This window comes from Calidris pugnax, unplaced genomic scaffold (assembly GCF_001431845.1).
Source record: "Calidris pugnax isolate Ruff unplaced genomic scaffold, ASM143184v1 scaffold69, whole genome shotgun sequence".
NCBI lineage: Eukaryota > Metazoa > Chordata > Aves > Charadriiformes > Scolopacidae > Calidris > Calidris pugnax.
The window spans coordinates 1,002,789-1,017,117 of record NW_015090859.1 but is presented as its reverse complement, the minus strand read 5'-3'; the positions used below and the strand labels follow the sequence as shown (position 1 = coordinate 1,017,117).

Sequence of the window (14,329 nt, the reverse complement as noted above, 5' to 3'; positions counted from 1 at the left end):
CCCTTGGGGGGGGCTGGGGGGAAGCTGGCCCCTGAGGCCTACTTGTGCCTGCTGCTGGAAATGGGGGTGGGGAGGAGGAGGAGGAGGGAGGCCGGGGGAGTGATCTCTTCCCCCCCGCGCCCTGCTCTGCGGTGTTGCAAGGGGCGCAGCTGGACAGGGACCGGCCCAGCGTGGGCTGCCCCGCTGGGAGCGGGTAGGTGTCGGGGGGAGAGCTCACCCCCCCGCCCCCCCACCTCCCGAAAAAGAGCATTTCCCACACGTGGGCGTGGGGTGGGGGCTTAGGGGATGAATTGGTGGTGACAGAAAAGTTTTTTTTCCCTCTTAAAAACGTGTTTTGTTTTTTTTTAAAGTAAATTGCCTTTGGTGGTATTCAATAATTTCACTTGTAAAACTCCCTCCTTTCATTTTTATAACTAATGTTGTCTCTGCTTGCTTTCTAGAAAATAGCATCATTGTCTCTGTGCCCTGCAGCCGTCAAGATTTTAAGAGGACTGATTTCTAGTTTTTGGTAACATGGCAAAAGATGTAAGTATATTTGTAGTGCATCATATATGGAAGTGTAGCTCATAGAGTGTCTTTGGTTTTGTTAACAAAAGCAAACCAGGTCATGCTTTGTAATAGCTGGCATTAATGAATATATGAAACTTACTTTATCTATGTTGTACATCAAGCCTAGGCTATATTTTCCTGTGGATGTAACAGCATAAAACAGCTTCAGATCTGCAGCCATTTCTTCAGTGTAATTACTCTTAAGAATTCACTATGCTCATAAAAGCACTTGGGCCATTGGCATCATGTGTGTTCACGCTGAACACTAAAACAGCTTGCTCTTGAATTGGATTTAAAAAACCCCAGCAAATACTGTTCAGATGACGGGGTTGTCATTGACTAATGCTGTCAACTAGCATCACCTTTCTTGTGTTCCAGGTGGCATCATATATTCAAGGGAGGGAAGATGGTTCAGTCTCCATATTTGTTCATTGTTCTGTCTCTGTCTACCAAAAGATCCTAGTTAGTGTCCATAAAAACAGGCTTTAGGGACTTCCATCATAGACTTCCATTACCATTAAGGTTAGAGGCTTTGATTCTGTGGCCTACCTCTTGAATCATATTTGCTCTTTACCAATTCCAGTACTTTTAAAAAAATGAAATTGAAACAGGTTCTGCATTTAAGATGTAATTCATCGTTAATACCTAATATAATTGGGCTTTCACATTCCGTTGTAAACAGGTTCTGCATTTAAGATGTAATTCATTGTTAATACCTAATATAATTTGGCTTTCGCATGAAAATAAGACAAGCTACTAGGCCGTATTCAAATTAAAAAGTATCTCTCCTTCCAAAAGCCCCCCAAAAATGATGGCATACAAGCTAAGGAATAGCGATACAAGTAAAGTTCTTAAACAGCGGGTTGCAATCTAATTTGGACTGTTGCAGCTTTCAAATAGCAAGAATTTCCATTAAATAGTGATTGGTTTAACAAATTGATCTTCTAGAGAAATTTAGTAGTTCAGAAGCAACTGAGGACTGTTGCAGCTTTCAAATAGCAAGAATTTCCATTAAATAGTGATTGGTTTAACAAATTGATCTAGAGAAATTTAGTAGTTCAGAAGGAACTGAAAAACAGCTTAATGTGCAAAGGAGCAACCAGAAATACATAGTCACTCAAAGCTTGCCTGGAAGAGATAAGGGTGGCCAAGTACGTTACCGATAGCAGAGTTCAGGGAATGAAAGGCGGTATAAGCGGGAAGAAAATGAAAGCAGAATGTTAGACTAGGAGATGAAATTGAAACAGTTCAAAGTAGTTGAGGTAGCAAAGTACATTTGTTTAATATTAGCTTTGGGAGAGAGATAAACTAAGTGAAGTGCTAGCTGGAAATGCTGATGAATATCCTAGAAGGTCTAGGGGAACAGAATGAGAATAAAACATTTAAGAAAGAACCTAATTTTTGAAAGATCTAGCTTATTCTAGAAAAGAGTAGTTAAGGGAGGAATAACATACATGACAATAAACTTCAGAAATGGTAGAAGATCCCAAAGATAGGAAAGTAAATTGTTTTCAGTCTCTTTATTACAAGAATTAATAAGATGAACTTGGAAAAATTAAAATCTAGGTCAGGTTTTAGGTAAAATTTTAAGGGTACTTGAGCACCGGAACAAGGTAGCTAGAAAGGGTATGAAATCTTAATTGAAGGATTGTCTAACCTGTTCTCGAAAACCTCTACACATGCTTAATCCTCCCTGAGGGAAGAAAGATGAACTGCTTACCTTTTTTGCAGACTATTACATACCCACCATTACATGATGTCTAAAAAGTGTAGTGAATGCTGGGAAATTTTAAAATTCCAAGTCTGCTTATGGGCCCTGTTAGGTTTGATTAAATGCTAGAAAATAGACGTGCTAATTGGTGTAATAGTTTTTTGATTTTCAGAAGGGAAGAGAATGATTCCCATGGTTTTTTGTCCAAAATCCAAGTTCCTTTCCTAGCAAAATAATAGAATTAATCACAATAGAGACAGTATCATGAAATTTCTGGGCACAGAATCTATGGAGGCCTGCATTGCTGTAAATTTAAACATTCTGACATGGAAATATTGCTGTGATTAATGGCCTGTGGTTCTGCCATGTCACCTATCAAGTGCACTAACTGACTGTGAGATGTAGTGGTGAAGAAGATGGCATAGTTGATGAATGCCCCCACCCCTTCCTTCCCTTTTTTCTCAGCAGAGCTGAGGTAGCTAAACTCTGGTAAGGGCTGCACTGCTACGATGCCAAGTCTGGGCTTCAGGTGGCATTTCATGTGGCCAAGCATGCTGTGGTGTGCTGCAGCCTGGGAAGGCAAGGCTTGGCGTGTGTGTCCCACTCTTACTCTGTGCTCCTGGGCCCGCACTTGCCCTGGTGAGGGTGAAGCCCTGCAGAAGGGGAAGGTGTGGAGCTTGGGCGCCACAAGATAACATGCTCCTACTTAGCTCCTCCTCCCACCTGCCGCAGGAGAGCACTTTGCCTTTTGTTGCTCGCTTCCAGCTCTTCTTATACCTCTTTTTTATAAAAGCTACGTTTTGAAAAGACCTGTTTGAAAAGTCGAATACTTGCAATAGTTTGCAAACTGAGACTTTACTGGGTAATTGAACAAATGGGGAGCATGATGGAGAATACCGGCAAACCTAATTAAATGTTTTTATAAAGGATCAAATAATTACAGAAGTACTCATCGGGTAAACTGGTAAGATAATGCTTAGGAGTCATTTGACCCGAGCCTAAGTTCTGTTAAATAATACTTTAAAAATGTATCCCTCTAATGCTTTTCAGAGTGTACAATAAAGAGAAAGTAAGCAACAAAGCATTGATTTTTTTATTTTTTTACAAAATACTGTAATTTCCTTGGCAGTGGTCAGGAAGCTTTGAGGGGGGAAAATACATACTCATATTTACCACCTTAATTAAAAGCCTGCAGGTGGAGCTTAAGAGCATAATCACAAGCAATGTTAGAGCTGGATAAGCTGAAAAATAGTAATGGAAAAAGAGAAATACTAGCTTGTGAAGTCTGAAGTATCTGTAGGTATATCAATTTATCTTTTTGAAAACTTATATAAAGGGCATGGGATCTGGAATGCAATAAATATAAAGGGGAAGAAAGGAGCAAACTCATTTTTCCGTGTTATCCTGGTAATAGTAATGAGCGTAGCCATTTTGGTTTTATGTAAGTGAACACTGTGTGAAGGTGAGAATTAATTATAACACAATCAGCCAGATTGGCCATGGAAGATTACATTCAATTCAGAAGATCTTAGTTACTAGAAAGACTTTTTCTGTAATTTGAAGGAATAATGTTAAAAACACACGTGGACAAGAGAACACCAACTGCAGTGTCTCAAGGACTTGAATACCTTGGGAGTAGGATCATTCTGTTGCTTGTCAGAGGCAGAATGACAAATTGAAGTCAGTAGAGTTGTGTACAGTGTTATTTACACACTTAAGCCGTATAGGAGGTTTCTTGGTCTGAGATGGGGATACTCATCGCATGCCTCCAGAACCTCCAGAAACTCCATCTTAGCCAATATTCCTCTTTCTGGTTAATCAATGTCATTCTGTTAGACTTTGCTGAGTCTACTGTAAACTCTTTCACTGCTTACAAATCTGGCACCTTCCAGGCAGGAGCTGGAGGAGCCAAATGTACACACTGAGGTCCTTAGCTGACTTGTTCTGCTCACTGGATTCATGGGATTAATGGTGGGGAGCGGCGTTCCCTAAGAGAAATGGTGACCTGTCTATCCTTGGCATGCTTAAAACTAGGCAGGATGTAGCATCAAAAAAAGGGGCAGGAATTACTGAAGCCAGAGAGTAAATTTGGCAGCTTAATTTTTTGTCTTCCAACTCCCAGTAAAAGACTGAGGACCAGTTGCTGGCCACTTTTATATTCAGTTATGTATTAGAATTATGTGTAAATTAAATCGATATATACTTTTTACTATGAATGATGAACATACCTTCCACCATTAAGATTAACAGTTTCTGTAGTGTAGCTGAAGATCCAACTTGGGGTATGACACTGATTCTCCTCTCCCTTCTGTTGCAAATCAACTGCTGAGGCCCCTCAGACAGCTATAAAGAAAGAGAAGCTTGTGGCTCTTTAAGATCCACTGTTAAATAGAAAAGAAGTAGCAGGAATCATTTGCAGGAACTGGGTCTATTAGAGGCAATAGTCCATTGCGTGGTGTTAGAGCAAGTACTGAGGAGAAGGGGGCTAGACAAAAGGATTGAGCAAGATTCCTTCTGATCTCAGAGATTACATGTATTGAAATACATGAAATACATAAATGAAATACTCTGTGTGGTAGCAGTTGCTTGTTTCAGTTGTTCACCATTATTGCATGGGTTATTTCCAGTCATTAAAAAAATAATATGATGAACATGCAGTTGAAAACTAATTTAGTGTTTCACAAATTTTTTGAACTGGCATGCCACTGTTAATCTTCAGATTTTCTCACAGACTAAAATGTCTTTCTTGGGAGCTGTTTGTCTGGAAAGCTCATGCATTTTACTCTTTCATAGATTGCTGGAAGTAGCATTTTCTTTGGAACCACTACATGAATTATATTGAGGGATTTTTCTTTTGATCTCTAGTTTGCATAAAACTTACTGTATCTCTTTAGTATTTCATGGTGCTTTTATTAATCTCATTGAGCAGTAGCTATGGCCCGTGCGTCTAACTTTGCAAAGGAAGCCTTGTGCACACGTGTAGATCTGAGGACACCATGTAAGAAGTCTTGCCTGCATGAAGTTCAACACCTGATCTAACATTACTGTTTAAGAGATATAGAGGCGTAGGGATTAAGGTTGATGTCTTACATTATTTGATTATGCAGAATACATTCACGTATGTAGTTTAATCCAATGAATTTATTTCACAGTATTAATAAGTATTTTACTCAAAGAATATTTTAAAAAAACCCACACAGCAAATTAATTTCTTACAGCAACTTTATTGGATAGGTCAGTAAGTCTGTTGGATTTCAGGAAAGAAGTACATCGTTGTTTCTGTATAGTAATTTTGGCAGAACACTGCAAAAGTTGTACTTTTTAATTGCTTTTATGGGGTGCTTTTACATCAATCTTGAGCAAGTCTTTGTGGTCTGAAAAGGTTACATTTGGGTTGGATTAAAAAGGTATATTTTTGGATCTTTTTTACATGATGTGCTTTCAACATCTAGAAAGTATTGAAAAATCTTCAAAACGTTTTTCAGACTTTTCTTAAAATATCAGCATGTGTTTTTCCTTTTATGTTTGGTTATGTACTGGGAATTTCAGTGAGGTGGTTAAGTCTTTAGTGGATCTCAAGTGGTTCATGCACCTTTTTTGATATTTGAGTTCAGCAACTTCTCAGTAGCTTAATCTATTTCTAGTCACCTTTAGTGAGTTCTAATGTGTTCAGAAGTTTGCAAACGGAAGATCAAATAATATTATGAAATTAGGCATCTCAGTTTAGGATTTCAAGTGGTGGTAACATTTTTTTTAACTATGCATTTTAGAAGGCAGAAGGAAAATGATCGCAAATACACAATAAGAGTTGTTGTTGTCCCCCCCGCCATGTTGGTTTGTATGTATAAGGCAGAAGGTAGCATCTCAGAAGTTGCCTGTCAGGTCACTAGTTTATTTGTGTAAATAAAGCATTTTCCTGTAGCCTTCAAGTGTTTAACTTCTTTATTAATACTATGTGTCAGTTAATGGTAGTGGCTTTAAATAGATATATATTTGTAGTATTACTGAGTAAATAACAGTTTGCTAACAATTTAACATGCTAAACAAAAAAGCAGCTTTTAAAAAGTTACACTAGGGATCGCTTATTTTAGTGTTCATATTTGCTTGCCTGGATATCGCTTAATGGAGATTTATTGTGGCTAATTAGAAGTGGGAGGAAAAATGGTCCAATCTTTGCTAAACATTCTCTATGTTGAAGTGGTTCTCAGACAGATAGCAGACAACTTGATTTTAAAGGTTGACAGTGGTCCACATCCTTAAAACCACTGCTGGCTGCTTGTCTTTTGTTAACGTTACATATGCTAAGCATCCCAGGTTACACAAACTTGCTTGAAAATTATGTTGTGGGCTGCTGTAGCCTTACAGTACACTGATAAGGAGCTTGGTGAGACAAATGGTTTTGGAATGAGTCCTGTTTAACATTGCTTGTTGATTTTTGCTGTAGTTCAGATGCTGTCGAACAAACCACTCCGAAGATTTGGCTTGGCTGGAAAAACAAAAGTCTATTTAGGTCAAATCTAGAACGGCACCAGGAGCTAGTGGTGGAAGTGGCTGCTACTGGTACCTTCTGCATACGAGTGTTTAGTCCAGGAGGACACAGATGATGGTTTTATTTTCTGATTGGTTTATGTGGTAGAAGTGGCAAACCAGTGCTTTGATCCTGTTCACCCTAGGAATGTCATCTCAATTTCGCTTCATTCTTACAGCTTTGCAGTTAGTTTTGGGGGTGTCAGCTTTGAATTTTGCTGAAATTGTATCACTTGGGCAAATAAATTCTGGTAAGAAACAACCCAGTGTAACAATTTTAACTTATGTGGTATTTTTGATCTGTGTGGCTGCTTAGACTGGACCACTGTTTGACTTGCCTTCAAAATAATTTTTTCACCTATGATTCTATGATTTAATTTTTGCTGGATTCTAGATGTGTTGCTCTGTTTATAAAAAACAGCCAAGAAAGCTAATGGCCTTGATATGTTTGGCAATAAGGAGAACTTGTGTGTCTTTCTGTATATACTCAGTGGCCAATGTATGTGCAGTATCAGTGCATCCTATATTGAGACCAAAGGCTCACAATGCTTAACTGAGCTAGTAACTTGTATTTTGCTTTTACCTTCACAATTCTGTGTGATCCAGATATTTCCTATCTAGTGCTTTGACTATGCACTGCCAGTTAAGGTGCTAATAAATCCGTTTACTTTTTGGAAGGCTCATTTCTGTGGTGTAGCTCATTGCTGAGTAAGTTGACAAACACATTAATCTTGAAGATGCTGCCATAAACTGAGGATGTGGTATGAACTCTGTTTCAGAAGATGGCTACTGAGACACAGTAAAATAACACGTCTGAGAATTGTGGAGGATCAGAGTCCTACAGCCCGACTTTAAAAGTTCTCTTATATTACTTTACACAGTAAGAAATAGTTCTCACTGACTTCATTTGCAAAATGAAATGCAAATGTTTTAAATATAAGAACTTTCTTTCCTTTCCTGTGATCCTCTATTTCATATCTTAATTGTCTTTTCATTTCTGCAAAAAATGAATTGGGTGTCCCATAAAAAGTCACCTGCATTTACACGATGATTCATTCCTAGAGCATGTTTGCTCTGGTCCCTGAATGAGATGAATCCAATGGGAAAAATAGTGTATTATCATCTTGTTACAAATGACATTTGCCTATGGATAGGGGTAAAAGAAGAATTAAGGTTGTTTAAGCAGAATTATTTCTGATTATAAGCTTTTCTCTACTTTGTAGCTTTGCTAATTTTCTGTTCCGTGTGTTTGTTGCTTCCTGATACTAAAATAAGGCAATCAAAATCCCCCCCTACATTGTCAGTGAAATGGCATATAATAAAATTGAATGGCATAGGGCCTTCACTTTTGTCACAGAATCACAGAACGGTTTGGATTGGAAGGGACCCTAAAGAGTGTCTAGTTCCAACCCCCCTGCCATGGGCAGGGACACCTCCCCCTAGACCAGGTTGCTCAAAGCCCCATCCAGCCTGGCCTTGAACATGTCCAGGGATGGGGCATCCACAGCTTCTTTGGGCAACCTGTTCTAGTGTCTCACCACCTCACAGTAAAGAATTTCTTAATATCTGGTCTAAACCTCACAGTAAAGAATTTCTTCTTAATATCTGGTCTAAATGTATGCCGTTTCAGTTTAAAACCATTAGCCCGTGTCCTGTTGCCACGCTCCCTGATAAAGAGTCCCTCCTCATCTTTCCTGTAGGTCCCTTTTATGTACTGGAAGGCCGCTATAAGGTCTTCCTGGAGCCTTCTCTTCTTCAGGCTGAACAACCGCAACTCTCGCAGTGTGTCTTCCTAGGAGAGGTGCTCCAGCCCTCTGATCATCTTTGTGGCCCTCCTCTGGACTTGCTCCAACAGGTCCATGTTCTTCTTATGTTCTTACTATCTACTTTTAAGTAGTAAAATATGTGGGGATTGTCATTCTGTATGGCTCAAGTTAGGTGCAGTTTGCACAAGGTGTGTGGTTGGTTGCTAGTAAGCTTTGCAAACACCTGTAGCAAAGCAGAGGTATCCTCCTGATGCCTTTGACAAGCTCTAGGAGGAAATGTACTCTAACGGGAATATCTTTCCTTCCCAATTTTTCCCTTTCCTGGTTCTGTCTTTGCTACTTCTTACCTGATTTATTTTGAACTTCTCTGACTGAGTCACAAGCTCTAGGAGGAAATGTACTCTAACGGAAATATCTTTCCTTCCCAGTTTTTCCCTTTCCTGGTTCTGTCTTTACTACTTCTTACCCGATTTATTTTGAACTTCTCAGTCTGAGTCCCAGCTTATTTACCATTTCAGTCATAGTTTAGAACAGATTATATTTGCTTTCCCAGTTCCCATTTTCTTCCCCTCACAGGATCCGATCTCCTTGTCCTGTTAAAGCACTCTCTTAAGTTCTCATCAGTTCTGTTGCCTGTACTTTTTCAGTGACTCCAAGTTTATCTACCTCAACTCTTCATCTGCCATCTTCCACCTGATTTTCTAGTTCGCTTTCTGTCTCCATCCCTGGCAGTCCCAAAATTGTTTGCTTGTTAGTTTCTGTCTGTCCCATTCTTATTCCCATTCTTTAACTAATGTTTTATATTTGGCACCCACTTCTCTTGTTTTGCTGTCAAATCCAGTCCTGTGCCTCAATCTAGGGGGTTTAATCTGCTGTTAGCAACTGAAAATTTATATTCTGAGAAATACTTTTTGGCAAATAGCTATGTTTCTCTTTATCTCTACCCTTTTTGCTCTTCTTTCAGGTCTTTTTCATGGAGTATTCTTAAAATGGGCTCAGTACCTAGAAGCTAGATAGAAGAGATATTTCTGTGGCACAAAACCACCCTTCTGTTCCTCATATTTACTTATCTCAGAGTGTTGGGGGGACCTTACTCTCCGGTTAAACCTGATAGACATAGCATGTGTACTTGTTCAGTCTCGTTTTAGTCAAACCTCTGGATCATGCTTTTATAAGTTCCTTGTCCTTCAGTCCAAATTCAGCTCGAATCTCTTCTGTTTAGTTTAAAGGCTTTGAGAATATTTTTATGCCAATTTTTATTAAGAAATTGAGTTGCGAGTCTGGAGAGCTGTGGAAGAAATGATACTTTTGTTTTAAGCGTGTTGAGTTTGTAGTGTGTAACTTCAGAGACCACAAATACTAGCTTGTTAGTAAGATACCAAATTAGTCTGCACGAAGGGATATTTTTAATAAGTGTAATTCTCTGCATTTTTTGCAGATTTTGTTTCAGATCTGCTTTAGTCCTAACAAAAAGATATTTCCCAATTCACTGCCTTTCAGGCTGAGGGCACTTGTAGTGCTTTTCAGCTTTTACTTGTAAACAAAACAAAAATAGACTTCCCAGTCCTTATGACTGCTGATGATCTCATAGCAGGCCAAAGCTAACTTCAGTTGAATTTTTGATATGTTTAGCTTGTCAATAGATCTCTTTTCCGTAGGAGTTCTGAATGATGTGAGGAGACAAAGTCTCTGTTAGGGGTCTCCACTCCAGCATAGCTTCCACAGTTAAAAGTACCAGATTTACTAATTTGTCTAATAGTCTTTAACTTTCTTCCTCTGACAGTTATTGTAGTTCAGATGCTATGTTGAGTGCCATAAACTGTTTTTTTAAATCATCGTTGATTTTGTTAAAATGTGAAAAGGATAAAGGGTGCCTGTTTAAGATACTAGGAGTTTCTTTATGCAGCCATAGAGAAGTATACATAGCCAACGTATCTCTGAAGAGGAAAGGAATGCTAAATTGTGGAGTTGCTCACACTTAGAAAGCTTTCAGAATGGAATATTAAGAGCACGATGTTATTTCAAACAGCCCTGGCATTATCATCAAAGGAAGTAATGCATCTTGAAATTGAGAATCGTGAGAAGATAAGAAGAAAATGTGGAATACAAAAAAAAAATATTAGCAGGTGAAAAAAATAAAAATCAAAATACTTTGTTACAAGTAGCTTGATAAGGCCTGAAAACTCTTGTCTATTTTCCCATAAGAAAGTAGAATTTCCTTGATCTCTAAACCCTCCTTGGCAGAAGGTTAGTTTTTCATTAGGGAAAATCAGATACTTCTTGCTGGTGTGCGTGTTGGCTTTTTTTTTTGGGTGTCATTTTTGGTGGTTTGGTTTGTTTTTTGTTGTTGTTGTTGCTCCTTGTAAATCTGTGACTATGATATACCTAATGGGAGCTACGGTCACATTTTCCTCTATTTTCTTTCTTTCTTTTGGGCTCTGTACTATGCTAGATAGGTTACACAGAAATAATCCCAGTCCCTCCAAAATAACCTGGCTTGAAAAACAGTAGGAATTTCTTTAAAATATACACAGAGATATTTTTTTCCCCCTAGTATTTCCATTTTAGAACAAAGACACCAGAATTTTATATGGGACAGAACTTGTTTTCACTTCTCTCTTGCCAAAAGCTTTTATCTGTGACTTTCATGAGACTCAAAGCTAGCAATAAATTTTGATAACCTTAGAATTAATAGTGCATTAATAGGCTGGAGTAGCAGAATTTTCACTAGAAATCACTTTTCATTATGAATGATAGCAGCTGGGGGTGCTATTTATTGTGGGATTTGGTAGTCTTTCCTAGGTGTGGTCTTCCAAATGAGTTGAGTATCTACCAGCCATTTTAACTGTTAGAGCCGAACCTTTAGTAAGATGCTGATGTGGAGAGGTGGTGGAGCTGTAACTGCTATACTCTTCATCAGTGTCATGGTTCCTGAGGGGATTCTTCTTGTTTCAGTGATTGCTGTTCTCTGATTTTTCCCAAATAGTATTCTCTTGTTGAATAAATGCCGTGTTTTTCCCAGATGTTCTCCAGTTTGTTGGCAACTTGTGTAATTTCAGTCATACAAAAGCATGGTCCATGGCATGTAGCACTAACCTGACCCTTTGTAATGCTAGATTAGATTGTGTCTTTTGGAATTGCATATTGTTTTGGTTAATTTTGAAGCTTTGGAGATTATTTGATACTATGGTATGGTGGTTGGTTGAATACTTAAGGATAAAATGTATTAATACACATGGTTATATTGGAGACCATTCTAGTTTAAAAAAAATAGGAAGGGGCCAGTAAGTAATTACTGAATTGCCTAATTTGCTGATTACCAAAATAATGATTTGCATTTAATTCTAGAATTTGCTGAATATCACAACTTAAATATTTGGTTTTGGATCGTCACTGTAACTGACCTGAACTTGCTGGAAGTTTGCTTTTGCATATTAAACTGATGAATGTATTGAATAGTAAAAAAATTATTAAATTTGTGTGCTTCCAAAATGAACGACATCACAGATGAAACCAGTCATTTTCTTGGTGGTCCACTAATTGCACACTCAATACATTGTCTTTCCAGTTTTATTGACATCTTTTTGCTTCTCATAGAAAAGAGAATTTGCAAGAATCCTTAAGTACAAGCCTCCTCTTTCTGCTGTTGAATAGAAACTGAAGTGCTGCATTTAAAGAAATTATGACAATGAGGCTGCACTTCCTGTGTGGTTTAACACTCTTGTGAAATTGAGGTAGAATGGGAGTATAATGTAACACCCCAAAATTCATCTCCACATAACACATGGGGTTCTAGTGTTCTGAAATGTCATACTACTGTAGAGTGTAGCTCCTGTAACATCTTTGTAGGTCTAAGAACATCTTTGTACATGATACTGATTTCACATTGATGAATATATCTTTTCTGATATGATCTGTTGCCCTTCTGAATTTTGTAGTAAGTGCAAGTGTGATGAGGAGTTAGGCTTACAAAAAGCTCTGGTGCCTGGGAGTAGGGCAGTAGAGGTGTCATTTGTTCAAATGGACCTTTGAATCCCTATTGTGGGCAAGATGGAGAACAGCCAGTGTTTGTGTGCCAGTAAGTTGTTGCAGCCTCCTTAAAACTATGCTGTTTCATTACTCTTGGGGGGGAAAGAAATTAGGAGAATGAATGACAGAACTGCTACAAGCTCTTCATCCTACCCATCAGTTCCACTGTCTCCTCACTTGAATTTTCTTTGTGCCACCAAGCCCTCATGGCTGCTGTGCCATTATACTGCTCTTTATGCTTCCCTTAGCAAATTTTCTCTTCTGCTCGCCTCCCAGTCTGTCCCCAGTGCTTGGTCATCTTCTTTCCCCCTCTCCCCTTTCACTGAGGAGAGAAAGTTTTTTACCCTTTTGTAAAGTTTCCTGCCTCAATCTTAAGAAATCATTGCTGTCATACACCTGGATAATAATAGTACCACAGCATCCTCTAGTGGCTCACTTGGTTTGCTAAACTTCTGGCAAATCATAAGTAGGGCTCTTCATCTTCAGGTAGAATTTTAAGGGAAAAGCTTTGCTGCTGACTGACAGCAAACCACTTAATTATCTGTTGAGGATCGGCAGTAGCCTGCAAATACCATCTACGCAGGAAATGCAGCTAGGGACTTTTCAGCCTTGGTAACACCACATGCTGAATTATGATTAAGTACAAGTGTTAACTTCCTTGCTGTTCTTTCTAAATGGAAACTGTGTATCCTGTGTTCGTATTTTTTTTTCGGAACTGTTTTGTCTGGAGATACCAAGGAATTACTGCACGGAGTTTTTTCTATCCAAAAATTAATAGCTTTTTTTAAAAAATAACTATATACTGTGATGTTTCTCAAAGAATGATGGTAACTTTGCAAACTTGTATATAATTCTATAGCTCTTTCACTTAAGAGCTTTAAAAAAATAATAATTGACAACCTCAAGGAGTTTCTTTTTAATGCCTTTTTTTCTGGTTACAATGGCTTAAGGAGCTCTCTGTCACCTCTACTGATTTTGCTGTAATGTTATTAAATTCTGTGATAGGTAGAGTATCTACACAGAGAAAGGTATAGTTGCAGGTGTCAGTGGTTCTAATTAGAAGGGTGTTAAACTGTCTGTTCAAACAGTGCATGTACGCTATAAGACCTTGCACAAAATAGCAAGGTAGGTGTAAACTGATTTTCTGCTGTCATTTTAAGAATATATTATTTATAAAATCAAGATGTTAAAGTTTGACAAATACTATGCCACAGACAGTGCCATTACATAGTGGCAGGTTTGTGACAAATGCTCTGGTTGCAGCAGAGACTCATGGTATGATTGCTTCTATCTTTAACAATAAAAGGCTGTCTGTGTTTGTAAATTTAATGCAAGCTACTTTCTTTAACAGGCTGGACTAATTGAAGCCAATGGAGAGCTTAAGGTGTTTATAGACCAAAACCTAAGTCCTGGAAAAGGTAAGAACACAATTTTTAGTAAGACTCTCAAATTCTTGATTTTTAATTGTTATTACTGGCTTTAAGCTGCTTTCTTAGCATTGGTTTTAGGAAAGTTTTTCTCAAATTATATCTTACATTATCAGCAAGCAAACTGTACATTTTCTGTGGTTTAGAATTTTCTTTAATCTGCATGTGAAGTTCAATGGTGGTTTGTCATTCCACACGTGATTTTCTTGCTTGTGTTTTAAGTATAAAGGCCAGAGTGGTCTAAAACATCTTTTGGGGCGCTGTAGCAAATGGGGAAAATGCAGGAATGCAGCAGTTTGAGATAGTTTCTGGCAGTTTTT

The 14,329-nt window shown here is 38.3% G+C and overlaps 1 protein-coding gene across 2 annotated transcripts in view; it reads left to right on the top strand.

Annotated features, from left to right (window-relative positions):
- Positions 1 to 397: 397 nt before the first annotated feature.
- TFDP1 (transcription factor Dp-1) overlaps positions 398 to 14,329 on the top strand; it is an 81,123-nt gene continuing 67,191 nt past the window's right edge. For both annotated transcript variants that reach the window (XM_014944209.1, XM_014944210.1), the window contains exons 1-2: positions 398 to 525; positions 13,934 to 14,000. In XM_014944209.1, coding sequence (XP_014799695.1) covers positions 514 to 525; positions 13,934 to 14,000 — 79 coding nt within the window. In that variant the 5' untranslated portion in view covers positions 398 to 513. The remainder of the gene's footprint in view (positions 526 to 13,933; positions 14,001 to 14,329) is intronic.